Raw genomic sequence first — 26,390 nt, forward strand, 5'->3', positions numbered from 1 at the left:
CACACATTGTTCCGCTCAGCTCACTTCCAGTGTGCCCACTTGCAGACTCTGTGAGAACATATTTTAACAACAAACTCAGTTATGGCATGGAAACAGATTTTCAAGAGGAGAAGCTCAAACTGATCAACACTTGTAACTGCATTTCACTTTCTTTTCCCGTAAATGGCTTATCTATCAACATATTACTAATTTATACTATCAACATGAGGCGCCTGGGTGACATCCATGGATAAGGAAAAGTTTGAATGATGCATGAAGCAGGTCTACACAGATCTATGGGAGCATTTTTGTCCTTTATTCTCTTTAAAACATCTAATTAATCCTACAGACTTGTCTTTTTCCCAAGGTTAAAACTCTATTTTCCAAGAAATAATTGTCAATGGAACCAACCAGACTACCTTCTTCTTTGCTCTGTTGTTCATCTTTAATGCTGACGTTCCCAATGCAGTTTCTTTTGGCCTTGAATGTGTCAGCAATGAAATCTGCTGGGTTTCCTTAGACAGAAAACTTTTTAACCAATTTGAATAATAAACTGAATCCGACTGCACTGTTTGATAATTAGGATCAATTAGAATGTATGTACCTGACTTGGACTCTGGCTGATTGAATTAAACTGACAAGTGCCTTGAGACGACATGTGTTGTGAATTGGCACTATATAAATAAATTGAATTGAACTGAATAACTTAATGAAGTGCAACTCCTCAACAGGAAGCTATCCAAAAGAAATATGTGTATTTTCTCAGTTGGTTCATCCCTTGTGTAACAAAACCTTAGCTTACTAATGCACAAAGAGCTGGATAATATGAGTAGGTTAACCTCATTACCAGGATGTGCGTTAGTGAGTCTACAGCCTTAAACCCAGAGTTGCACATGTCTACTGGTTATCTCCACTAATCCTCATTATGACCCTGAGAATAATGCATCCGACAATCATTGCAGGTCAAATGTCCGCAGGCAGACACAGAGGTTGCCATAGCAACTGTAAAGGCTCAAGACACCCGCCACTATCTATTAAAAGAGGGGGAAGAGGGCCAGCCAGGACATATGACTCTTACTTTAAGGTCCTGCCATTTGAGAACAATGAGTAAGTTGATTTAAGGGGGCCTGCACTGCAAGCAGGTGAAAATATTTACTATAGCACAAATACAAAGCTGTGTGGAGCAAACTGCATGTCCTTGCAATAAGAGCCTTCTGACAAGAGTGTTTTTCTGATACACCTGATATCTAAGCTGGACCACTCCTCCAGCTAATGCAGCACTGCAACAAAAGTAGGAGGGTAGAAACTGTGACAGATAAATGGCTCTGCAGGAGAAGCTGGATCAGGGTTTCATGCCAGGTGGAGGCATGCAGGTTATGTTTGGAAAAACATGCACCGAGTTCCAAATTTAAAGAAATAATAAATATGTCCTTAAACATATTTTTGATATGTAATCATTTAAATAAAATTGGGGAACAAATACAGTGAATAAATAAAACAGCGCAACTTGCATATTGCAGTTATTTATCAATTTCATTATGTAGAAAATCTGAAAAGCACATGAGGACAAAATAAAAAAATAAATTTCTTCTGTCAGAACTGGGACTGACTGTGAGGCTGTAACAATCAGCCTACAGCTCCGAACATGTCAGGACTGTTTTACTCAGATACACAAAAAGGAGCCTTTGGTACTCTGGGACCTTAATATATAAATATCCTGTTTCTATATGTTTTAGAAGGTGTGTTTAGGGCTGAATCTTAATCTTGTCCTCACTGCCAAAGCCACTGGTGAGGCATCAAATCAGACAAGAAATAGACATTTACAAAAAATAAAAACTTTTTCTGTCTACCAAAAAAAATTACAAATTCCAATCAGCCACACTTTTCACTCTAATCTAAACAATGTTTTGTGTTTATTTTAACAGGTGTTTTGTGCGTATATTTTAAATTTCATGGCTGTGTAGCACAGCTAAAAAATTGTTAAACCAGTAACAGGATCTACATGCCCCTACATGAAGTCCTCTTCGGGCATCTGCACCTTTCTGAAGTTTCAAACATTCACTGGAAGGGTGTGTGAGCTTGATAAGCAGGACTGGCCGGTATGGGATAAGATAACTGTCAAAAAAGATGCATGCATAAGTGTCTAAATTTGTAAATGTAAGTAAATAAACATGAATAAATTTAAGATTTGTATTTGTGCCTTGTTGTCAACTTATACATACATGTGACAAATGTTTCATCTGTGAGAATACAAGTTTTCAAGTTACGAATACAAGTTATAAAGTTACTACTTTGCAACAATACAAGTACCAATCACAAATTTACGAGTACGAATCTAAAACCCTGATGAAGCTGTTACACTCCTTACCAGTATGTGATTATAATGCACCTGAAAGTTATTCGCCAACCCCCATTAAACAGAAGAAAAGGAAGCGAGTCCTGTGCTGTTCCCCTGTGAAGATCTGTTCCCCCTGTGTGGCTCCTGACACAAAGGGAATAAAATAAAAATAAATAAACCTGGTCTTGTGGGGTTTACTGTATTTATCCTGTATTTATCCCCTCATCATGGATAATAGGTCCTGTTAATTTAGAGACATTTGCTCTTTATTTGCCATAGTTACAGGGGAAACGGAATATTCCAAATGGCTGAAATATCCCCTCCCTATAACTTTGGCAAATAAAGAGCAAATGTTTCCAAATTCACAAAAATAGTTGTGTATGATGTGAGGAATGATCGACCCAAAACATAAAATGATTGGTTAATCCCTGTCCCATGGGATAACAAAACATTACAGGGTTTGAGTGTCAGGCTGACATATTCTGTTCCCCTTCTACAAAAACAACAGACAACTGTGTAAAAAAACAACAACCACAAAACATGGGGAAGAGATCTTCGAAGGGGAACAGCACAAGATCCGCTTCCTGTTATTCTTCTTGTATAACGGGGACTGGTGAACAACTTTCATGTGCATTACTGCCACCAACTGGTAAGGAGTGTAACAGCTTCATCAGGGGTTTTAGATTCGTCTTCGTAAATTTGTGATTTGTACTCATATTCTTGCAAAGTTGTAAATTTGTAACTTGTATTCGTAACTTGAAAACTTGTATTCTCACAGATTAAACATCTGATGTCACATGTATGTTAAAGTTGGCAACAAGGCACAAATACAAATCTTAAATTTATTTATGTTTATTTATTTACATTTACAAATTTGGACACCTACGCATATGTTGTTTTTGACAGTTATCTTGCCCCAAAGGTCAGTAAGCATTTTGACAAATTTACTCACACTATAAACACAGCTTTACTGAACCCACACACACAAGATAGTTGTAAGGGACCACAGGTAAACTTGTTCTACCTGCTCTCTCTGTAGGATTTGATGAAAGATCAGAAAAACAGTACATAGACGGCTGACTGTGGGAGCTCACAGCTCTTGAAGCAGACTCCACGCCTGCAGAAGCGCACAACAATACGAAAACCAGTTTTAAGGTCACAGACACACACTTTTCTGTATGTAAACATAGGCTAACGTGATGTCAGTCAGGTCAAAACAACTCCCGGCTGTGCGGCCTCAATCAGAGCGGATCAGCGGTTCAGCGTGACTCTGTGTGAGGGCCCTTTCATACAAACACTGCTGCATGTATGTGCTGTGTTAAAACTCACAACCAGATTAGTGTGTCACTGAATCAGATTACTCACACAAACTTACCCGCAATTCAGAGTAATCCACAATATATGTCTCTGAATCTTAGCATGGACAGATCATTCCTTCCTAAACCCGTTTTACTCAGACATAGTGGACAAAGATCCCCACAAAGAAAAAAAAACCTGGCAGCAGTTATATAATCAGCCCTAATCTACTACAGTCGCTGCTACAACTCTTATGAGTCAGTACGTCCACGTGTACACGCTTGTATACAGCATACACGTGGAATTTCACACTCATACACACCTCTCACATGCGCACGGACAACGGTGAACGTTGCAAACACTCATATAGAGGTTGCTGCCTCCCAGTTTTCAATATAATTCATGGCCTTCCTTTTGTAGGATTCCACATGTATGCTGCGTTTTAACTGATCCATGTCCCTTCTGTCCCGTTTTTGCAAGTGTTTTGCAATTAAATATCTGGGAACGACTTCAAAAGCAAAAACCAATAAAATTAAAATAGTAAAAACATGAAAAATAAAAACCTTTGATAGTTTTGTTACTCTTAAGATAAAAGTGAGCACAAAACAATAATAAATAAGTTTCCAGAAACATGACATGCATTCATTGGAAGATAAGTGGACTTTACCTCTTTTTATAACCAACATTAGGTTTTAACCAGCCTGAAATACTGTCGCTATATTATGATTTTGTAGCGACAAGTGGCTGTCAGGGATATTGGAAGCATTGGTGAGTGTCTTTTTTCGTTGTATGTAGGGTGTTTGACTAACCGATAGATGTGTTTTTCAGCCAACTCAACATCCTGAACTGGTACTGGGTCAGTGACACAGACAGAGAGAGAGAAAACTCAAATGGGTTCTTCACATTTGCAAATTAATTCACAAGAAAGAAGACAGTGGTGCACGATGTGACTGAAAACACAACTGCTACTATATTTAATCCATACAGAGTCTATGCTGAATGATATACCTACAACTGTATCCTTTACTGGAGAGTTCAGTCTTTTTTTCTAGGTAAATATATCATGATGAAGAAGCAGGTAAAGACGTCAACCAAAGCCATCAGTATGTAAATGTAAATTCAGTATTTCCTATCCCTATCATGTCTATGATTGGGATTAGTTCAATGAAACACAGCAAAATATTAACAACCTAAATATTTAGGGTCCTCCACTCTTTTTGGCCAAGATAGCTGATATTGCAAGTCAGCAATTTGGAAAACCTGTCAAATTTGCCTGTTTGTGTACTTAATGACCAGTATAGTTGCTATGAGCAATACAACCTAATAGCAATGTGTGTGTTCAAACACTAAAGGAACATGCTCACAAATAGAGTGTCTACAGTACAGACCAAAGGTTTGGACACACTTTCACATTCAAAGCGTTTTCTTTATTTTCATGACTATGAATATTGTAGCTTCACACTGAAGACATCAAAACTATGAATTAACACATGTGGAATTATATACTGAACAAAAACATGTGAAACAACTGAAAATATGTCATATTCTAGGTTCTTGCTTTGATTACTGCTCCGCACACTCTTGGCATTCTGTTGATGAGCTGTGTATTTTGTTTAAACGCCATTAAGGTTGAGATTTTTAGAATCAAAAGCTCCAGGTGAGTTTGGTATAACACAAAGAAGGGATATGTGGAAATGTACGTAATGCTCGCTGTTAGGTATGGTGGATGATCTGGGATGCTGAGGGCCTGTTTCTTCCGGAGCACGGCGATATGAACTCTAAAATACCGAGACACTTTCGGATATTGTCAAACTAAAATGGCTTATCATTGTGTTTGATGATTCAAAAGATACAGCCAAATCAGCTCCATAAACAATTATTTTAATGTAGAAAATTTGAAAATTATACCTTTTTATAGTCATTTATTATGCATGCTATTTCAGTAAGTGGTGGTTACAAATTAGTTTTTTTTTTCTTTTTATCTTTTTACAAATATTTATCTCTATAAAACAGCAAAATATTTGACCCAGAGAAACAGAAATATACTCTACGGTAAGGGTAAGTAGATGTATAAAGACATGGCAAATATGTCAGTAAAATGAGGTAAACACGTCAAGAACATCAAGAATTAGTTGGCATGCAAGGTATCAAATAGTAGGAACGCAGGGAGAGATGGGTGAGTTTATGGGTACGAAATGGGGATAAGTAGGGACGAAACTAAAATGCATGGGCATAACCAGACAGAAAATCAGGTTTTTCTCAAGCCATCTCAGGTCCATCTTTCTGGATTCTCCAGTCTTATGAAATGATAAATGGGAAGACTAAGCACTTTCCAGTTAGCAAAATATTAACACCAGTGGTGCCAATAAACGTAGTGCTGATGATGTAGTTTACAATCACAATCTTAGTGTGTGATTATGCCAGTTAAATGTAATCCTGCTGTAGGAAGAAAAAAGGTCCGGCAGCAGATGGCCACAAAGCCCTGATCTCATCAAGGCTGCCAGCCTGAAAAACCTGAAACAACCGAAGCCTAAATCCAAAACACAAATGCTGTGTATAAATTGAGAGTAGACTCACTTGTGTTTTTCTTTATATAATTTATCAATACAAGTTATGAGTGCTTTTGTTTTTGGAGGCTTTATTATCTGTCCTCACACACTGCTGAAAGTTACTCTCGTGATTGCAACACTGAGGAAACACACACATACACAGTCATTCACGCAGCCATGTGAAACAGGGTTATACTTTAAACATGTGCTAAACTGCAGGCAGTCATGTGCCAGTGGCTTCCCCTCCAACAGTTGGATCTCTATTCTCCAATCACACACATATGCACAGGCAAGTACTTCCCCTTTCCCTGAGTGACATCCGTAACATTTAACAGGAAAACACCACAAAGTCGCTCACCATCGGATAAATTTCACTATCTGAAAGTGAAAACTTCTGTTTCAACTGCTTGGGTCCAGTAACTCTCGCTCATTGCTGTTATCAGTGGGCGGGAAACCTCAGAGATCAAAAGAACAGATGCCACAGGGCAGAAACTGCCTCATAACAGCTGTTTGTTGTGGAGAATTTTACGCAGAAAGGACTTTCTGCGTAAATTCACTTTGTTTCCTGCATAAAATCCCTTCTCTTACATAAGTTTAGTTATTCAGACTGAGAAAAGAAGTTATTATTTGCCCTACCTGTGCATCGCATCGACTGATTAGAGATGAGTGTCCTCTCCTCTTTAGCTCCACACACTTCCTAAGCTTGCAGATCTGGTGGCCGGTCCTGCGATTGAGGCAGCAGCTGCACTGGCCACAGTTAATCTTCCTGAGGCATGGCTCGCACGCCCCGCACCTGCTACGCTTCTTCCTCTCCTTCCTCTGTGGTTTTAGAGTCTGGTAGGAGAGGAAGCCCGTCCCCTCTGGCCCCCAGGATCCGGGCAGAGCGGAGAAGCTGGCATCCCCGCACCCCGTCTCTGACTCTGTGTCAAAGGAAAACGAGGACCGAGTGCTTTCTGAGCTGCAGGACAAAGTGGAGCAGCTGTCTACAGAGGGAGTCGAGATCTTTGGCACTGGGTCATGCTCTTGCATGGCAACCTGAGCGCCGTCCACTATGTGGTTTGGTTCATGTTTTCCTGTGAGGAGTTTGGTGTTTGACTCAATAAGTAGTGAAAAGGACGAACAAGACATCTCTTTTTTATGTACTTCACGTTTGTCTTTGGTCTCTGAAGGTGTGCAAGCTTGCTTCTCTCCCCCAGCAGCAGGCGTTTCTCTTAGGTCAGACTCCCCCAGACTCCTTGGTTGCAGGGACTCCCGACAGATAATGACCGGCGTATTTCTGGTCACTATCACAGTCTGCACCTTCAAAGCGGCATCGGGAATAGTCAAGGATCCTGCATGTTGAGGTTTAGCACCATGAACGGTAGGTTGAAAATCTGTCTTTGCCTGGCTCACAACCTCCAGCACACATGAATTTGAGGCAGAGAGAGCTTTGGTGGGATTTGAGGTAACTGCGTTGGAGAATACGCGCAAAGGTGACCCTGGCTGTGCTGTCAGTGGGTTACAATGAGGCGGATCAGGGGTTGGACAGGTTGGAGTGCTGGTTTGGGTTTCTTTTTCCCCAGTATCTTCACTCTCACCACTACACAGCTTCACAGCAATTTCTTCCTTCTCTCTCATTGTCTCATCTTGTCTCTCAACCTTGGTCTCTGCATCCAAACTCTCACCATCTTTCTCTGTGACCATCAACACGCTTTCATCTGTACTGCTCGCGTTCAAGGCCAGCTCTTTAACCCCATCTGGTTGGAAAGTGCTGCCGTCATCTTGCTTACCACTGCTGACAAGATGATCAAGCTCACTACCACAGACAGATGAAGTGTCATTTTTGTCACGGCTGCCCTGCGCCCCCGGCGAACCACTGCTCGTTAACTCTGAGGAGTCAGAGGTGCGATCTCCACTCCCGTCACCTAGCTGCCCATCACTGTCATCACAAGATGCAGCCCCGGCAGTTTGCTTCAAGTCACCTATGTTGTCATTGCTGAAAGACTTTTCATCTTCAGTTGTAAGGCTGTCACAGCTGTGCTGCACATTGCTTCTCTGTGTGTTAGCTTTAAGAGAGCTACCCTCTGTAGCGTCGTTTGGCTCAAGACTTGCGGCGTCTTCAACGCCATCCTCATGATAAAATCTGGGGGTTTCTTTGTTGTCGGGTCTCTCATTTTGTCCTCCAGGAGAAGGATTGTTTATGCTGATGCTTGAGGGCTTGTTTCTTGTTTTTTGTTGCCGGGATGCAGCTCCTTTCCCACTGCTCCCCCTCCTGCTGTTTTTCCCTCCTGTGCACGCTTTAGGAGACTGGCAAGGAGCAACAGACACTCGCGATCCCCGTTGGGACTTCCTCTGCCCATGGGAGCTGTCAGGCAGACTGCTCGACCGTCTAAGCCGAGCAGATCCCGTTACATTTACAGCATGGCTACCACTGCCAGGAGACCTCCCGGGATCCTTCCCGGTTCCACGTGGACTTCGGCCTGACTTGACCTGATTGGTTCTCGCTGATGACCTTGTGGATTCTGCTGGTGTTTTCTGGGAGTTACAGGTTTGGCCCTTGATGCTGGTCCCTCTCTGGGTCTTTTTTCTCTGAGCAGGTGTCTGTCTCCTGTTTGGTTTGGTAGGTGCAGGCATGGCTAAAGGTGTAAAGGAGAGGACCTCTGGCAGCCACCATGGGAGCTAGGTGATTGTTTATCTCTTGCTCAGAAAAATATGTATACTTTCTTATATTCTTTTTCTATTATGATTTGTCCTCGAATTGTTAATTATGATTGCTGTAAGCAGGTAATTGTAATGCATCACCTATAAAGACAGAAGAACAGGAAGAAATAAGAATACAGCCACACAAACTTTAAATGCAGTTTAAACGAAAAGGTAAATAACTTCTTACAGCTCAGTTGTTTAAACCTGAGTGTATTTGTCTTTACTTTGTCAACCACTAATGACACTTTTGCCCCTCCTTAAATGACCACTCGACGTGCAAGTGCCGAGGGACTGACGTCAATAAAGCAGTAAACAATAAAAACACGAGAAATAATCAGATTAAACGCATAAAACAATCGCGGAGAGGCTTAAACAGTTTAAAGGGGCATGCCCGTCGAGGAGAGAGGGCTCTGTCCGGAGATCGGATCCTGTTTTCGTCTTCCTGGCTGGCGGAAGAGGGGGTTATTACCGTGTAAAAACCGCCCTCGGCGTCGCTCTTTATTATTATTTTGCACTTGACCGCTGTCATTTAAATTACACGAAGCACGGCGTGTCTGGAAACCTTGATTCCCTAAGCGCCGAATGCTTTGCTCCAAGTGGGTTTTTATTTACACGTTTACATACCGCAGAAAGAGAGAGAGGGAGAGACAGTTGCACTGCCTGGACCGCTAATAATACTCTGCTCCAGCGAGACGGCGAGACCTTGTATTGGTTTCCCTCCTCGGTAAATATAGACCGCTGCTAAGTTCAATCCTCTCCCGGCGATGACACATGGACATGATACCAGCACCAACAAGCCGTGGACGGGAAGCGAGCAGAACCGCCGCTTTTCCAACCGTGCTACAATGTAAAGTCTTCTCGGAGCACGACGCTACGTTGAAATGTAAATCCCTCTTATGTCAATCCATTCAGGGCAGCCCCGCTCTCTCTGCCTCCACCAGACGCAGCCCACGGTCTCTGCGCTGGCCGAGAGCTCGTCGTCGTGTGAGGGGTGATGGGAAAACCCGGGGTGGAGTGCAGTCTGTCAAACACGTGAACGCAGCAGGACTGTGTCAAAAATAATGGGTCACCCAAATAACCTTACAAAGGTTAAAGGGTCATTTTTAAGCATAATTTGTCAAATCTATCTGTTTGTGACGCACCTGGACAAAAAGTTGTAAAAGGTTTTTGTTTTTTTTCTCCACCTTACAATTACTGATTACTGATAACACGTCAGTAAAGTACGTTAGAGTATGTCGTTAAACATGACAAAATGTGTGTGTGTGTGTGGGGTGGGCGGGGGGGGGGGGGGGGGGGGGGGGGGGGGGGGTGTTGGAGCGAGTCCCGACCTTGGGACCTTTGCTGCATGCATTCCCCTCTTCTCTTTCTGCCCATTTCCTGTCATGTTGCTGCAAATGGAGGCCACCATCGCGTCAAAACATAAAAAAAATACATGAACAAGTTAATGGGGTGTGAATGCTTTTAGTTTTGCGGCACCAGAGGAGCCATATAGCACAGGTCGGGACTCGAACCAGTGACAGCTACGTCACGAACTGCAGCCTGGGTGTATGGGTCGCGCGCTCCACCGCCACGCCAGGCGCCATTAATATCGTATTTTTGACCTTTTAACTGGAATTATCTTTTCCTGTTCTTTCATAGAGCTTGCTTTGTTGCTGCTGCAGAGTATTAATCAATGAAACCTCAGGTTAATAGAAAATATTGTCCACCGTGGAAAGATGACAGAAGGGAGAAGAAATCAGAGATAGAAAAAGGAAATATTGATGGAACTGTTAAAAAAAAACTGAAGTGTTTTGAAACTCCTCCCCAAAAGAGCTGTTCTTCTTTAATGGGTATGGGGATCAGTTCACCAAACTGTGATAAATTGTTTAAAATGTGTAGTCTGAATAAAACACAGGATTTAGATGGGAACCCTATTATTAAGAATTAAAAAAAACATACAGCAGGCCGAAGAGAAGCTGTCTTGGACATTAGATTATTGGACTGTATACAGCTGCACACACAGTTTAACTGGGTTTTGGCTGGGTTCTAGGGCTGCACCTTACACAGCAAATATACTATCTCTGCAATGTCAGTGTATGCGATATAAGAAGGAATGTGTGGAATGCAATATTTGTTGGCTTTTACATTACAAGTGTCAGAAATGGTATTCATCCTGTTGGGCAGACTATGACTGAAAGCTGACAAAGATGATAGTGAGAGGGCTGGGATCATTGATTTATCACAACTAAATTGTCATTGCAATATTTAACAAAATTATCAACATTGCATTTCTATATCGTGGTACCCAGATAAATTCATGAATTGCTGCAATGCAGGACTGTTAAATAAATACTGAATAACTATAAGAAGTATATTGAGTAAATACTACTAAATAAATACAGATATATTTATAGAATTTATCATTTTTGAGTTAAAATTTTATATCTTTTTAAATGTATAGTTTTACAAATTTAGATGCTTAATTATGTATTTAAAAAAATAAACATCTAAACAAAAATGCATTTATTTAATGGATTTTTTTTTTGTGTAAAGAAAATCACACGTATATGAATATTCATTTGATGACTTGATTTATTCAATGACCCTCCATATCTGACCTCCAAGTCTCCCTGGATGTATTTACCAATCTGAATTAAAATTAGAGCCGGACAGAGAACACATAGTGCTTAACTGCAAACATCAGATCAGCACATTTTCATCTTAATGGGCTGACATCAAAAGACGACACGCTTTAAAAGTATTTTACTTAATCTGAGGTTAGTTTAAATATTTGTCTAAAATTGGGGGAGTTTGAAGTCCCACTTGTCAAACAGCATCAGACCCACCCACTGCGCACTCGGCTGTGGCCCCTCCCATTTCCCCTCAGCTCTAAGCAACCGGAAACGTCATCTTGCGTCAATATCCTGCGACTGTTTATATCCGACAGCCGTCATTCATCTGCGGGCGAAGGGCACTGATGTGGTAACTGTGCACATTTTCAGCCATTACTCAATTTCTTAACGTTTTTATCACATATTTGACTTTCGACGTAATCGACACGAACTCTCTAGTAGCTCATAGGATCTTTATTCCTTATTTCGTTTCGTTTTAACCACCGGGAATATAGCAGCGGATGGGCAAAAGGTTGAAAAGTGGAGATGTGGCTTTCAGCCGTTAAATTTCACTGTTGATTCTCGTCGGACTGCTTACTTTAGTTTGTAAGTATCCTTTTATAGCAGCCATCGTGTTGCCGTATAGTTAAAGCTCCATAGATGGTATCCTGAGAGTAACAATTAATGTTGGGTTTCAATTAATGTGTTTTAAGAACGTGTTTTTTAAGATGAAAGTAACAACACCTTTGCAACCGCCTTTTGTTGCTAATGTTATATAAGAAACGTTGTGAAACGTTTCTGATTTCTGAATTAGGATAATTCACCTGTTTTGGTAGTTGTGTTTCCTGCCTTGTCTAGATCCAACAGCTCATAGTCCCATCTGTTTCACAGTGTTTTCACCAAGCTCATCAGGCATGGATGTGTCAGATTCCTGAGCAGAGAAGATGACATCGGAGGCTGCTGTCTCCACACCCTCCCCAACAAGCAGCAGCAACCCTGCTAAAAGAGACTACTACTGGCTTCGCTCCTTTGTAGCTGGAGGTAAGATCTGAAGCATCAGCTTACTAATCATTGTCAGCGTCTGCACTGGTGTTATTATGTTTAAATCACTTCCTCGGTGGTTTTTCCACCCTTCTAACATAATGCAGGAATGGATATTCTTTTGCGACACAATTTCTGTCAGATAATAGTAAAGTGGAATAGCACTGAATATAACAAGCCTTTCATGCTGCCAGTGTACAGTGTTAAGCCCAATGCCCATACAAATCTGTTCCAATAGATTATACATATAGCCATTATTTGGCCCACATAAACAAGAGGTAGTGTGTGATGAAGTATTTATTCATTTAGACATGGGATTTTTTGTCGGTTCTAGAGCTCTGGAACAGGCAGATCAGTCAGCAGAGTTGGTGGGCAGATTAAACTAGAATACGTTACCATTAAACAACTGAAAACTGCAACCAAAGTGATCAGTTAAATATAAAATTTAGTGACAGCTCGTTAAAGAGTTTTCCCCTTTGATATGTTGTAAACAAACCCTTTGACCCTGGAGTATATTTCTTTTTTTTCCTTTTTTATAACTAAGAATATCTAGATACACAGAGTAGTGATGTTCAGTGGCTAGCTCTTTGAAATAAATATAAACATAGTGCAAAATAAGATTCTCACATTGAGATCAAATGCCACACTATCACAGTATTTACACCACAAATTTCAAAGAAAAATATGCAACATGAGATCATTTATTTTGTTTAAAACAAAAAGAAAACAAATGTTGCTGTTAAAATAATAGATTGATTATTTCACTTGTGTATATTATTTATATCATTATACAGGTATAATTATTACAGCATGATTGAAGCGTTAAGCTGTTTAAAAGCCGTAGCTTTTTGAAGCCTTGGTATTCCTGTCCATTCATGCATGCCAGTTTTGCATACATGTTTCGTTTTTCGCTTTTTTTCTGTTATGTTCAGCATTTTGGCTTAGTTTGACATCAGCCCTGTATAAATAATGATGGGTTAAACATTGTTATAGGGATCCTGTATATAGCCTCACTTACAAATGCAGCTAAAATCCAGAAGGGTTCCATTTAGACATAATTTTGTGCACATGCAAGGCAGTGATGGGTATGTACGCGATTTGATTTAAAAAAAAAAAAAAAAAAAAAAGAGGACACAGTTGGTGGCTTCATGAGTGAAGCAATAGGGTTTATCAGGCGGCTTTCAGATCATCAAACAATCAGCACTAAAAACAGGGAGTGAGTGTCAGCAGACACATTCAGTTCCGTATTGGACATGTTCAACAGTGTTATCGGCACTTGATGTAGCCATAGGTTATGACTTCAGATCAGCGATGGTAGCGACTGAGGGGCCCCTGATAGCTCGGCAAGGACTCTCTGGACAGCCTGTATCATGTTGATCTCCCTTTGCCAGCCAAGATGTGGGATCAGCTGCTGTTCCGCTGGCCGGCCCTTTGTTTCCAGGCCTAACAGGTAACCCACCCTAAGGATATCCTACCATGTAGAGTGGCTGTTCTATCAGCTCTGTTATCCATTTGATCTGATATCATAATCATTGTTCTACAGGCACATAACCTTTTAGTAGCTGTAGTATCTGTTCGTTTAAACCTCTCTGTTTCTGGTGTCAATTTATTTGTCAGTGAGCGTATTTGAGTCTGACGACTCTAGTTTATGTTTCAGTTTTTTGCTGCACAACTTGTGATGTAACCCTGTGTATTTTTATGCATTAAACCCAACCTTTTTTTTCCAAGTGTGAGGACCTTTTTTGTTTATGTGTAGGTGTAGCAGCATGCTGTGCCAAGACTACCATTGCCCCCCTGGACAGAGTCAAGATTCTTCTTCAGGGCCAGAGCCCACATTACAAACATCTTGGTAAAAATACTAGCCACCAAACAAGCAAGGGACTCCGACAAGTATTTGTTTTGCTTTGGATTAATTCTTGTGAACTTTCTCTGTAGGGGTATTTTCCACATTCACCGCTGTGCCAAAGAAAGAAGGCATCCTGGGCCTGTATAAGGGCAATGGTGCAATGATGGTCAGGATATTTCCTTATGGGGCCATTCAGTTCATGGCCTTTGACAAATATAAAAAGGTGCAGTGAGTATTTTATAATAAAATAACAGTTTCAATGGGCAACGGTGTTTGCCTGCTTTATGTTTATAAGTGTATTTCTGCATTATTTTGATGCATTATTGCTGGTGATCTCTTCATAGCTGCTGAGTAAACGGATTGGGATCTCTGGACACATCCATCGCCTCATGGCAGGATCTATGGCAGGTATTGATAAGACCTGCTTTCTTATCTGGGTGTCCCATGCTTAACTGCCACAGATATTGCAATTGTATTGCTGTCTTTATTACCATAGATTTGGAAGGTCAATAACAGAGGACCTTTGTGATATTTTGTGCATTTTTAGGCATGACTGCGGTGATGTGCACCTACCCTCTGGACGTGGTCCGAGCCCGGCTGGCCTTCCAGGTGAAGGGAGATCATCAATACTCTGGAATTGTTGATGTTTTCCGCTCTATTTATCGGAAGGTGATTTGCAATTGGTGAATTTTTTGAACCTAAACGAAAATGTTAAATAAATGTAAAGATTTGCAGAATCTGTTTTTACCTGTTAACCCTTTTTCAAAGGAGGGCGCATTTGGATTTTACAGGGGCCTGACTCCAACTCTTATCGGAATGGCGCCTTATGCAGGTGACTTTTGGTGCATTTATGTTGTTATTCAAAGTTACTTACAAACTTTTTGTGCATAGTGTCCTCCTTCACAAGTTTAGTCTATTATTTCTATCTGCATCCTCCCAGGTCTCTCCTTCTTCACCTTTGGCACCCTTAAGAGTCTCGGCTTAAAGCATTTCCCGGAGCAGCTGGGACGCCCCTCGTCAGACAACCCGGATGTGCTCATTCTGAAAACCCACGTCAACCTGCTCTGTGGAGGGATTGCAGGAGCCTTTGCTCAGACTGTCTCGTAAGTACCGTCTTCACAGACCTATTTTTTTAAGCTCCTGAGTGAGTCAGAGTTTTTCTTTTTTTATAATTCTGCTTGATAATTTATGGTTTCTGTGCTGTATTGGGACTTTACTTACTAGCTACCCCTTGGATGTGGCAAGGAGAAGGATGCAGTTGGGGACTGTGCTTCCGGACTCAGATAAATGTGGGTGAGTATCAGTGCTGTTTCCACTGGTCATTGTTTGTTTTTTAAGGGGAGGTGATATCATAATTGTTCATGTGTGTGGGGCATTCCACATTTACTATTTTTTAAGCAAAATTTATTTACTTAATTCTTCAAATTAAAGAATATTTACACTGCGTTGCAAAGGTATTCACAACCCTTTTTTTTCCACATATTTTCATGCTTCAATGTATGTCATCGGGGTTTTAATCAGTGGACACACACAATGTCTTTAGCAACTTTTTTCAAAACAAATCTGAAAAGTATTTTTCCTTTTGTATTTAACCCCTTTTCTCATTGTACCCCTAACCAAAATCCAGTACAACCATCTGCCTTAAGAAGTCCTCACAAAGACCAAGGAATACAGCAGACCGCTCTGAGAAATTACGCGGCGCTGGTGGCGTAGGGGGTTAAGCGCGCGACCCATGTACAGAGCCCTCAGTCCTCGACGCATGATGAAATCCCGGCCCTTTAAAGCTTTCTGCGCTCCCGTACCCCACTCTTTCTACACCATTTCCTGTCGACCTACTGTCAAAAAAATAAAGGCCACTAAAGCCTAAAAATAACTTTAAACAAGGAAAACATTTAGGACATGATTAAGCAGGGTTTGGGTATTAAACAATATTCCAAACTTTGAACAGCTCACGGAGCTCTATTTAATCGATCATCCAAAATGGAAAAAGTATGGCACAATAGGAGACCTGCCAATACATGCCCGTTGACCTAAATGGAGAGATCAGAAAAGATGAATCACAGTAATCACAGAAGCAGTCAATTGGCCCAGTGTAATTCTGAAGGAGATCCACAGCTCGTTTGAGATAATCTGTGGAAAGGACAACCATTAGTCATGCACAAATCTGACTTTAATGAAAGCCTGTGTGAGGAAGATGGCTATCGTTAAAAGAAAGCCATAAATATTATTTATATAATATTATAATAATAATAATACATTTTATTTGTATAACGCTTTTCTAAAAACTCAAAGACACTTTACAAGAATCAAGCAAAATTACAAAAAGAGCAGTTAAGTACATCATACAAATGAAGGAAGAATAAAACACAATAAATACATAGCACTGGGCATTAAAAAAACCCATAAAACAGGACATGACTCATACATTAAAACTGTTCTGAAAAGGTGAGTTTTGAGATTTGATTTGAATGTGGATAGGTCTGTACAGTCACGGATGTGTTTGGGGAGACAGTTCCAGAGGGTGGGAGCAGCTGCGGAGAAGGCTCTGTCACCCCAGGTCCAGTGCTTGGTTCTGAGTGGCGGAGACAAGAGGTTGGCATCAGAGGAGTGGAGGCTGCGGGAAGGAGTGTGACAGTGGAGCAGGTTGGTGAGGTAGCTTGAGGTGCGGTTATGGAGGGCTTTGTGGGTGAGAAGGAGGACTTTGAAATGAATGCGCTGGAGGACAGGGATCCAATGGAGCTTCTGAAGAACTGGGGTGATGTGGTCGTGGGTGTGGGTGAGCAAGCAAGCAGCAGAGTTTTGTATGTGCTGGAGTTTATCGAGGACTTTGGATGATGAACCATAAGTCTGGAGGTAATGAAGGCATGGATGAGAATTTCAGCAGCCGAGAAGGGGAGCGATGGGCGGAGACGAGCAATATTTTTTAGATGAAAAAAGGCAGTTCTTGTGATGTGGTTGACGTGGTGTTCAAAGGAGAGGTTGCTGTTGAAGATGACTCCAAGGTTTCCCATGTGAGTGGAAGGAGACAAAGTGGTGTTGTCAGTGGTGAGACTGAACCTGTTGGTGGTTTTAGTGAGGGATTTGGGACCGATGATGATGATGTCTGACTTGATGTCTGACTGATGTCACAGTTGAGTTTGAGGAAGTTTGAGTCCATCCATGATTTTATCTCAGTGAGGCAGCTGGTCAGGGTGGAGTAAGTTCCAGTTGTGATGGATTTGGTGGAGTTGTAAAGTTGGACATAATCAGCATAGCAGTAAAAGTGAAGACCATGGCTGCAGATGATAGAACCGAGGGGTAGCATGTACAGGATGAATAGTAGGGGGCCAAGCACTGAACCCTGGGGGACGCCTTGTGATAGAGGAGCAGTGGAGGAGGTGCAGTTATTGATACTGATGAATTGTTGCCTGTTTGTGAGATATGACTGTGGCCAGGAGAGGGCGGTACCAGTGATGCTGAGGGAGGATTCTAGGCGGGAGAGAAGAATGTTATGATTAATGGTGTTGAAGGCAGCGGTGAGGTCTAAGAGAAGAATGCTGAGATGATCAGAATCTGAGGAAAGGAGAAGATCATTCTTTGAGGAGAGCAGTTTCTGTGCTGTGATCTGAACGGAAGCCAGACTGAAAAGGTTCTCTTCAGCAGGCATGGAGAGATAAACACAGGGCAATCCTACAACCACAATTCCAATAAAGGTGCGAGGTTGTGTAAAATGTAAATAAAAACAGAAAACAATGATGGGAGATCTTGAATTTGTTGCTTGCAACATGGTCCAAAAAAGGAACAGGGACAGGGTCATGTCTACCGCTGTGTTACATCGCAATTTCCTTCCAACAACACTCAATAAGCATTTGGGAACTGAGGACAATGATTGTTGAAGCTTTGCAGGTGGAGTTCTTTCCCATTTTTGCTTGATGTACAACTTCAGTTGTTCAACAGTCCGGGGACTCCGTTATCTTATTTCGCATTTCATAATGCGCCACACATTTTCAATGGTAGACAGGTCTGGACTGCAGGCAGGCAGGCAGGCCAGTCTAGTACCTGTTCAACAGGATTCGCAAATCGTTGTTTTCTGTTTTTATTTAATTTCTACACAACGTCCCAACATCATTTAATTTGGGGTTGTAGACGAAAACCTGTTGGATCCTGCAAAAGACATGAGACCGGGGCAGAAGTTCACCTTCCAGCTGAACAACATCCCATAACTTAGATTAGCAACGCTGGTAGAGGCACACGCCAAAAAGACTTCCAGCTGTAACTGCAGCAATATCACTGTACACATGAGTGTAAAGTGGTTGTAAGGTGGTCAAGTTGTAGTTTCTATGACATAACGGCAGAAGTCAGCCAACAGCAACTTTTTAAATAAAACCTGATGTTGAGATAGAATTTATGATTGTTTTTCCTAGCAGCTGGATAAATGACTCATTTTTCTGGGGGTTTATGTTTGCTATGAACCCAAAACTGAAATTGTTTAATTATTTGTTTGCCTCTTTATCTCAAGTCATATATAGCTATTTGGGATCCACCAACATTATCACATGAGGCACATTTTCCCAGTATCTTGCAGTCCTACTTCGTGTTGTTCCATCGCTTAAAGTTCATTAAGATTATTGGTTGTAACAGAATGTGAAAAAGTACAAGGGGTGTGAATAATTCTGCAAGCCGCTGTATCTAAAAGTTTGAGATCTTTTTACATTTACAAAGCAGGCTAAAAGCCCATTCTTAACTTGCACTTCAGCAGCTTCAGCAACATGCCGTTAATCCCTGAAAAAGTTTATGCATCTCATTATGCCTTTAGCTGCTTTTCCTTGATATTTTCGCCTAATTTCACATCCACATTAATTGGAAAATAATTGTTTTTCATCAGCTGGTGAAGTCTCATTAGTGTGAACAGATTTCATTTAATTCTTCAAATATGTTTCAAGGACTCCAAATTATCTACTGAGTACATAAAATAATTGCTCTCAAAGCAAACAAGAATTAGCTTTGCTTAATGTTTTTTTATTATTATTATTTTACATTCTTTGAATCTTATAAGGAAATAAGTAAATAACAGAATTCTTTGTCTTGCATGTGTACAGATCACCTATCAAGACTCTGAAGTACGTGTATGAGAACTACGGGATCAAGAGAGGACTATACAGAGGCCTTTCTCTTAACTACATCCGCTGTGTGCCCTCACAGGCCATGGCCTTCACCACCTATGAGTTCATGAAGCAGGTCCTCCATCTGAACTAATCTGAACTACTCTCCTCCTGAGCCTGAATGATCTGATCAACCTCCATGTTTCCCAGATGGAGTAACCGTTCCATCAGGGAATCACTCCATACGTCTTAAACTCCTTGAGTTCCCTAAAGAAACCCAAGGAGTCATTTAAAGAAGGAAAAAAAGGAAGTCTGGTGTCGAACAAATGACTGTCATTCCCTGTCACCTGCATCATCACTGAAGACATTTTTGGTTTAGAAGATTCTTAGGATTTTATGATCAGTTATTCTAGCAGCATCAAAGCAGCCCTAGAATGTTTAGCAATCATATTTTGATCATTTCTCACAATTTTACTTCATTTTAAGAATAAAATAATCAAAATACGATTTTTTTTACACTATTGAATTAAAAATTTGCTTTTGTTCTTTAAACTTTAACTTGGTTGTAACATGTTGCTAAATGGTGACATTTAATATTTCTTTGTGCATCCAAGGCTTAGTGTGTTAATTTTGCAATGCAGCACTTTTGGAAAAAACGTTTTTTGGTTTCTCAGTGCAAATAAGTCTAAATAGTGTGTGTGTGTGTGTGTGTGTTCTTGTACTTGTCGCTGAGTGAGAACCATGTTTTGTATTTTTATTGCAAAGTGAGGACATTTTCCTGGTCCTCACTTTTTCAAATTCCGTTCTTGGGACGGGTTAGGTTTAGGACTAGGGTATGAATTGAGTTATTGTTAGGGTTAGTGTTAGGGTCAGCGTTAGGCACTCAAAATCAAGGAAAATGAATGGAAGTCAATGGAAGTAACCGAAAAGTCCTCATAAAGATAGTAAAACACGGATGTGTGTGTGTGCGCCAGCCACATTATATCTCAAAACGGCCTTCCATTTTATTTTCAGGTTTTAAATGGAGCGGTTTGTTTTGGTGTTCAGATTCTGCAAAACATATTTTTGTGTTGCTTAACGTGCATTTAATGTAAATATTAATTAATTAAATATTTCGACAGATTACTTGTTAGTTTGACATGTTTTTTAGAGGAAACTCGGGTTTAAATTGCACTGAAGCTTTTTATTGATTGCTTTAGTAACATGTTGCCACTGGGTGGCAGTATTGATACACAATGTTAATGGTTATCCAGACCAGCACACAACAAACCTCATACAGCTCTTCTCCATTGGATACCTGATTGAGCCTGATCTGACACAACAACAACAAAAAAACGTATTACATTATAGCGCTTATTACTGCTCTTTCCTGGCTATTTGCACTGACTTTTGTTGAATAAATTTAATCTCGGATTTCAAAGTTAACTGAATTTGTTCTGAGAGCCTTTTTTTTTTTTTTGCTAGCCATTCATTTGTAATATATACTTCTCTCCTCAAAGAAAAAGATTTTACTGCTGGTTGATCCACATTCAGATGAACAGGAAAGGAGATCATATCTAGGAGTTGGTGTCTCTTAACAATGGTCATTTCCTGTTTTTGTTTAGTTTTCATCTTTTAATAATTTTAGGCAGCACCAAGTGGGCTATATTGAAATAAAAAACGAAACCTTTCTGCAAACTTGAGGTATTTTGTTGGTTTTCTATCAAGTAAAAGCTATTTGATAAAACAGTTCCAACATTATAAAACATGTCCATATAGTAACATCTTCTGAGTTGTAAAAAACAGTCTTTAACCTAAAATCTAATCTTTGATTATGTATGTAACTGTCAGTAAATGATGAACTCCAGTGCCTTGGAAAAGTATTTATACACCATTATTTTTCCCACTTATTGTCACCACACTAACCACAAACCTTTATGTATTTTATCAGGAGTTTGTCATACACCACCACAAAGTAGAGCATAATTGTGAAGTACTTGGCAAATGATAACATGGTTTTAAAATAAAAATATGAAAAGTGCAGCATGCATATGTAATCAGCCTGATACTCACTCTGATGCCTCTAAGTGAAATCCAGTGAAGAAAGGAAAGGAAAGGATTAATCAGAGTAGCACCTAGGAGCCCCAGAGTAACCCTGGAGGAGCTACAGAGATCCACAGCTTAGATGGGAGAATCTGTTGACAGGAATATTAGTTATGTGCTCAACATATAGGCCATTTGTAGTAGAGTGGCAAGGAGAAAGCCATTGCTGAAACAAAGCAATAAGAAGACCATTTCAGAGTTTGCTACAAGCAATGTAGTGGGCATAGCAAACATGTGCAAAAAGGTGTTCAGGTCAGATAAGACCAAAGTTTTGGCCTACATGGCTAATGTAATTGCCCTGAGCACACCATCCCCACTGTAAGTTATGGTGTTTGCAACATCATGCTGTGTAAATGCTTTTCTTTAGCTGGGACATGAAAGCTGCGTAGATGAGAAGATGGTTGAAGGTAAATACTAGCCAATTCTGAAAGAAAACTTTTTTAGGGTGTAAAAAAAACTGGGATGACTGTTCACATTCAGGTAGACTAGTGACTGTAAAAAAAGAGGAATGCTTTAGATCAAAGCAATATTGTATTAAAATGGCCTAATCAAATGTCCAGCGTTGACTGAACCTTTGACTTCATTTAGAAATCGGCACAAGACCTGACATGTATTGTTCACAGAGGTTGCTCTTCCAGTCTGACTGAGCAGGAAAAGGTAATTCTAAGTATCGTCATGCTGTGGGGATGTTTTTCAGCAGCAGGAACAGGGAAACTGATCCGAATCAAGGAAAAAATGGATGGTGCTAAATACAGGGATATTCTTGGGCAAAACCTATGTCAGTCTGCCTGTGATTTGACTCCCAGATGGAGGTTCACCTTCCAGCAGGACAATAACCTGAAGCATACTGCAAATATCAGTAGAAAATACAAATTTATCCTTTTTATACCATTGATTTGTAACAAAAAGCACCTTTAAGATGTTTTTCAGAAAGTAGACCTCAAAAATTCATAGGTGCAGTCAGTTCATCAACAATTAGCCTATTTTTAAATGTTCTTTCAAAGTTTTCGGAGCAGAGGTCCAGTTACAGGCTTGTCTGGCTGCTAAGCTAAACTATCTGGGCAGTTGCAGTGGGAATTCCCTGCCTTAACTGTGGGATTTCCCGCCACCTGTTATCTGTTTGTTGCGCTAAAAGTTATTATAAAGTGTTTAGTAGGTGTGGTAAATAATTGCAAGTGCCATAATGATAAAATGCAATGTTATTCCCTGGATATTTTAAGTTAATGTAGGCATTAATTCTATTCTATTATTTATTATTACTATTTTGAATATAATCAAACAAAGCATTTAAAAAGGTCCTTGTACATAAAAAATACACATTTCCCTAAGACTGACATTTCATGTAAACCTAACTTAGTGGAGTGTGAATAATTTTGATAGTTTTATGCAGACAGCTCTGCAGGAGGAGAGACCACAGTTCCAGGTTTGTATGCAGATAACCAAAAGCTCCCAGTGATCCTCTTCACCCTCATGTCCTTCCATCCTCTACTCTGCTGCCTACAGATCTTCTACTTTATATAAATATTTGTTTATAATTAGACGGTCAAGGTATCAATTCCTTACACTTCTGGATGGATTATCTGAGTTTTGTTTTTTCTAATAAATAAAATTCTTACTGAAACACGTTTCTGTTGGTGCTGTAAATCTCTGACATGAGTTTGCCTGATGATAATAAAAGAAAAATAAGTGTGTTAATCAGTGTTTAGGGGTTATTGTAAATGAATCATGCTACTGTAAACCAAGAACTCAAATGCAGGTTGTTAAAAAAATTAAAAGTAAAATAATCATTTAAACTTTTCTTGCCTATGGATGCAGTGCAACTTAAGGAATAATGGAAGGAATTAATCAACTGTAAAACTCTAAAGCTGCTCATATTCTACTATTATTTATCAGTTTAAACAAAACAGTTTTAGCTAAGAGTCTTTTAAAGGGAGGAAAGGAGTAATGCCCTCTGTTGGACTGAAGGTGTAGTGCAGTTTTCTACACAACTTCCCCAAAACGTCACTTGGCTGATATAAATGGCAAATGCCAGATTTCTGCCCAATCTGGCAACACTCGCTGCCTGCACATGCCTTGATCGGATCTTGATGTCTATGATCTGCAACTTAATGCTCACATCTTTTGTAATAACTAATGTCATCAACCGAAATTCAAACTAATAATATGTGAGAAACTATAGCAGCACAAACAAAAATTTTAATGGCACAAACCAGCAACAAGTGAAGTACTAAGAAAGTAGACCATTCTGGTTCATTTTGGAGCAAACTGGGATGTGACCTGTGAATGACCTAAGAAATAATTTTTAATGTCTCAGAAACCATAGTAATGCAAACAATAACTTTAACGGCACAAACCAGTACAAACGAAGCGCTAACCGCTCAGCCTATTTGCTTGAATTCTTCATGTGGATGGGATGTCAGCTTCTCTCAGCTGGAAGAGCTTCTGTTTCAAGGAAAAATACCTCCCATAATTTCTCACTGCTTCTCCTGCCTTTTGCTTGCCTTTTTAATTGACACTATTTATTTTGTTACCATTATCACTAGAGATATGCTCTAATGTTTGTTTTGACATACTTTATCTACTGTTTCATTCAGAAAGAAATACATATACAGTACAGACCGAAAGTTTGGACAGACCTCATTCAAAGAGTTTTCTTTATTTTCATGACTATGAATATTGTAGCTTCACACTGAAGGCATCAAAACTATGAATTAACACATGTTGAATTATATACTGATCAAAAAAGTGTGAAACAACTGAAAATATGTCTTATTTTCTAGGTTCTTCAAAGTAGCCACCTTAAGCTTTGATTACTGCTCCACACACTCTTGGCATTCTGTTGATGAGCTTCAAGAGGTAGTCACCTGAAATGGTTTTCACTTCACAGTTGTGCCCTGTCAGGTTTAAAAAGTGGGATTTCAAGCCTTATAAATGGGGTTGGGACCATCAGTAGTGTTGTGCAGGAGGTGGATACAGTACACAGCTGATAGTCCTACTGAATAGACTGTCAGAATTTGTATTATGGCAAGAAAAAAGCAGCTAAATAAAGAAAAACAAGTGGCCATCATTACTTTAAGAAATTAAGGTCAGTCAGTCCGAACAATTGGGAAAACTTTGAAAGTGTCCCCAAGTGCAGTCGCAAAAACCATCAAGAGCTACAAAGAAACTGGCTCACATGAGGACCGCCCCAGGAAAGGAAGACCAAGAGTCACCTCTGCTGCAGACGATAAGTTCATCCGAGTCACCATCCTCAGAAATCGCAGGTTAACAGCAGCTCAGATTAGAGAACAGGTCAATGCCACACAGAGTTCTAGCAGCAGACACATCTCTAGAACAACTGTTAAGAGGAGACTGTGTGAATCAGGCCTTCATGGTAAAATAGCTGCTAGGAAACCACTGCTGAGGACAGACAACAAGCAGAAGAGACTTGTTTGGGCTAAAGAACACAAGGAATGGACATTAGACCAGTGGAAATCTGTGCTCTGGTCTGATGAGTCCAAGTTTGAGATCTTTGGTTCCAACCACCGTGTCTTTGTGCGGCGCAGAAGAGGTGAACGGATGGACTCTACATGCCTGGTTCCCACCGTGAAGCATGGAAGAGGAGGTGTGATGGTGCGGGGGTGTTTTGCTGGTGACACTGTTGGGGATTTATTCAAAATTGAAGGCATGCTGAACCAGCATGGCTACCACAGCATCTTGCAGCGGCATGCTATTCCATCCGGTTTGCATTTAGTTGGACCATCATTTATTTTTCAACAGGACAATGACCCCAAACACACCTCCAGACTGTGTAAGGGCTATTTGACCAAGAAGGAGAGTGATGGTGTGCTGCGCCAGATGACCTAGCCTCCACAGTCACCGGACCTGAACCCAATCGAGATGGTTTGGGGTGAGCTGGACCACAGAGTGAAGGTAAAAGGGCCAACAAGTGCTAAGCATCTCAGGCTGCTGGAAAACCATTCAGGTGACTACCTCTTGAAGCTCATCAACAGAATGCCAAGAGTGTGCGGAGCAGTAATCAAAGCAAAAGGTGGCTACTTTGAAGAACCTAGAATATAAGACATATTTTCAGTTGTTTCACACTTTTTTGTTCAGTATATAATTCCAAATGTGTTAATTCATAGTTTTGATGCCTTCAGTGTGAAGCTACAATATTCATAGTCATGAAAATGAAGAAAACTCTTTGAATGAGAAGGTGTGTCAAAACCTTTGGTCTGTACTGTATAGGTTTTCCCTTAAGGAGGAACTTTTATTTTCCTGTCTTAAATCAATGGTTTTAGCAGTATGGATTAGTGGGGACAAGCATTGGGTGGAACTTGTGTGACACTCTGGGTCACTGACTCGGTGAGACCGAAGTCTCAAACCCAATTCAGTTTGGTAAGTTACTCAATAACTTTAGTCAGTAAAATGTATATCCTGTTTCATCTGTTTAATGTCACTTAAACAAGATAGAACATTGTGATATTGGGAATGTGCTATTTATCAGGTGTGTCAGGTGTGTGTGAATAACATTATGTGAACAAAGTTGGCTTTTCTTCATTTGTTTTTTATTTTTTATTTTTTTATTGCTGACTGGTGGGAAACCTTAATTCCTTTCTGTCACTCGTCCCACCTGCTCTTTATTTCCATTTTACCGGGTTTCTGACTCACAGCGGACTCCTGTTACTTTTTATGTTATGGTTTTATGAGTAAAACCACGGAGTGGCTGTCTGACACATTTGCATTTATTTTACTGTAACTGGAATACACTGCCTGTTGTTGTTCAGCACCATGTACTAATTTGACTGGTAAATGAATTAGTGTGTACAAAAGATCTTAATTTCCTTATTTTGAGGAAAATCCAGAAAAAAATATATGGTTGTCTTTATTTATTTGTTGTTTTTGGCATCTCTCACCATCTACATC

The 26,390-nt window shown here is 40.2% G+C and overlaps 2 protein-coding genes across 9 annotated transcripts in view; one reads left to right on the forward strand and one right to left on the reverse strand.

The window, feature by feature from the left end:
* Nucleotides 1–9,804, reverse strand: part of tet1 (tet methylcytosine dioxygenase 1) — a 52,233-nt gene extending 42,429 nt beyond the window's left edge. The window contains exons 1-2 of the mRNA XM_047351720.1: nucleotides 9,469–9,804; nucleotides 6,799–8,943 (exon numbers count right to left, since the gene is read on the reverse strand). Coding sequence (XP_047207676.1) covers nucleotides 6,799–8,775 — 1,977 coding nt within the window. The 5' untranslated portion in view covers nucleotides 8,776–8,943; nucleotides 9,469–9,804. The remainder of the gene's footprint in view (nucleotides 1–6,798; nucleotides 8,944–9,468) is intronic.
* Nucleotides 9,805–11,668: 1,864 nt separating this feature from the next.
* slc25a16 (solute carrier family 25 member 16) lies at nucleotides 11,669–19,910 on the forward strand. Of its 8 annotated transcripts, none has more exons than XM_047352529.1 (11): nucleotides 11,753–11,805; nucleotides 11,951–12,041; nucleotides 12,327–12,476; nucleotides 14,233–14,325; nucleotides 14,412–14,545; nucleotides 14,667–14,730; nucleotides 14,870–14,991; nucleotides 15,091–15,154; nucleotides 15,263–15,425; nucleotides 15,547–15,615; nucleotides 19,401–19,910. In XM_047352529.1, exons 3-11 carry the CDS (start codon nucleotides 12,380–12,382, stop codon nucleotides 19,555–19,557), a joined length of 963 nt encoding a protein of 320 aa, XP_047208485.1. In that variant the 5' UTR covers nucleotides 11,753–11,805; nucleotides 11,951–12,041; nucleotides 12,327–12,379; the 3' UTR covers nucleotides 19,558–19,910. The 8 variants fall into 8 exon arrangements, with proteins under 8 accessions (XP_047208486.1, XP_047208485.1, XP_047208487.1 ...); XM_047352532.1 differs by adding an exon at nucleotides 13,762–13,926 and having other exon boundaries at nucleotides 11,759–12,041; XM_047352533.1 differs by adding an exon at nucleotides 13,781–13,926 and having other exon boundaries at nucleotides 11,759–12,041.
* Nucleotides 19,911–26,390: the final 6,480 nt, after the last annotated feature.

This window comes from Girardinichthys multiradiatus, chromosome 22 (assembly GCF_021462225.1).
Source record: "Girardinichthys multiradiatus isolate DD_20200921_A chromosome 22, DD_fGirMul_XY1, whole genome shotgun sequence".
In the NCBI taxonomy this organism is placed as follows: Eukaryota; Metazoa; Chordata; class Actinopteri; order Cyprinodontiformes; family Goodeidae; genus Girardinichthys; species Girardinichthys multiradiatus.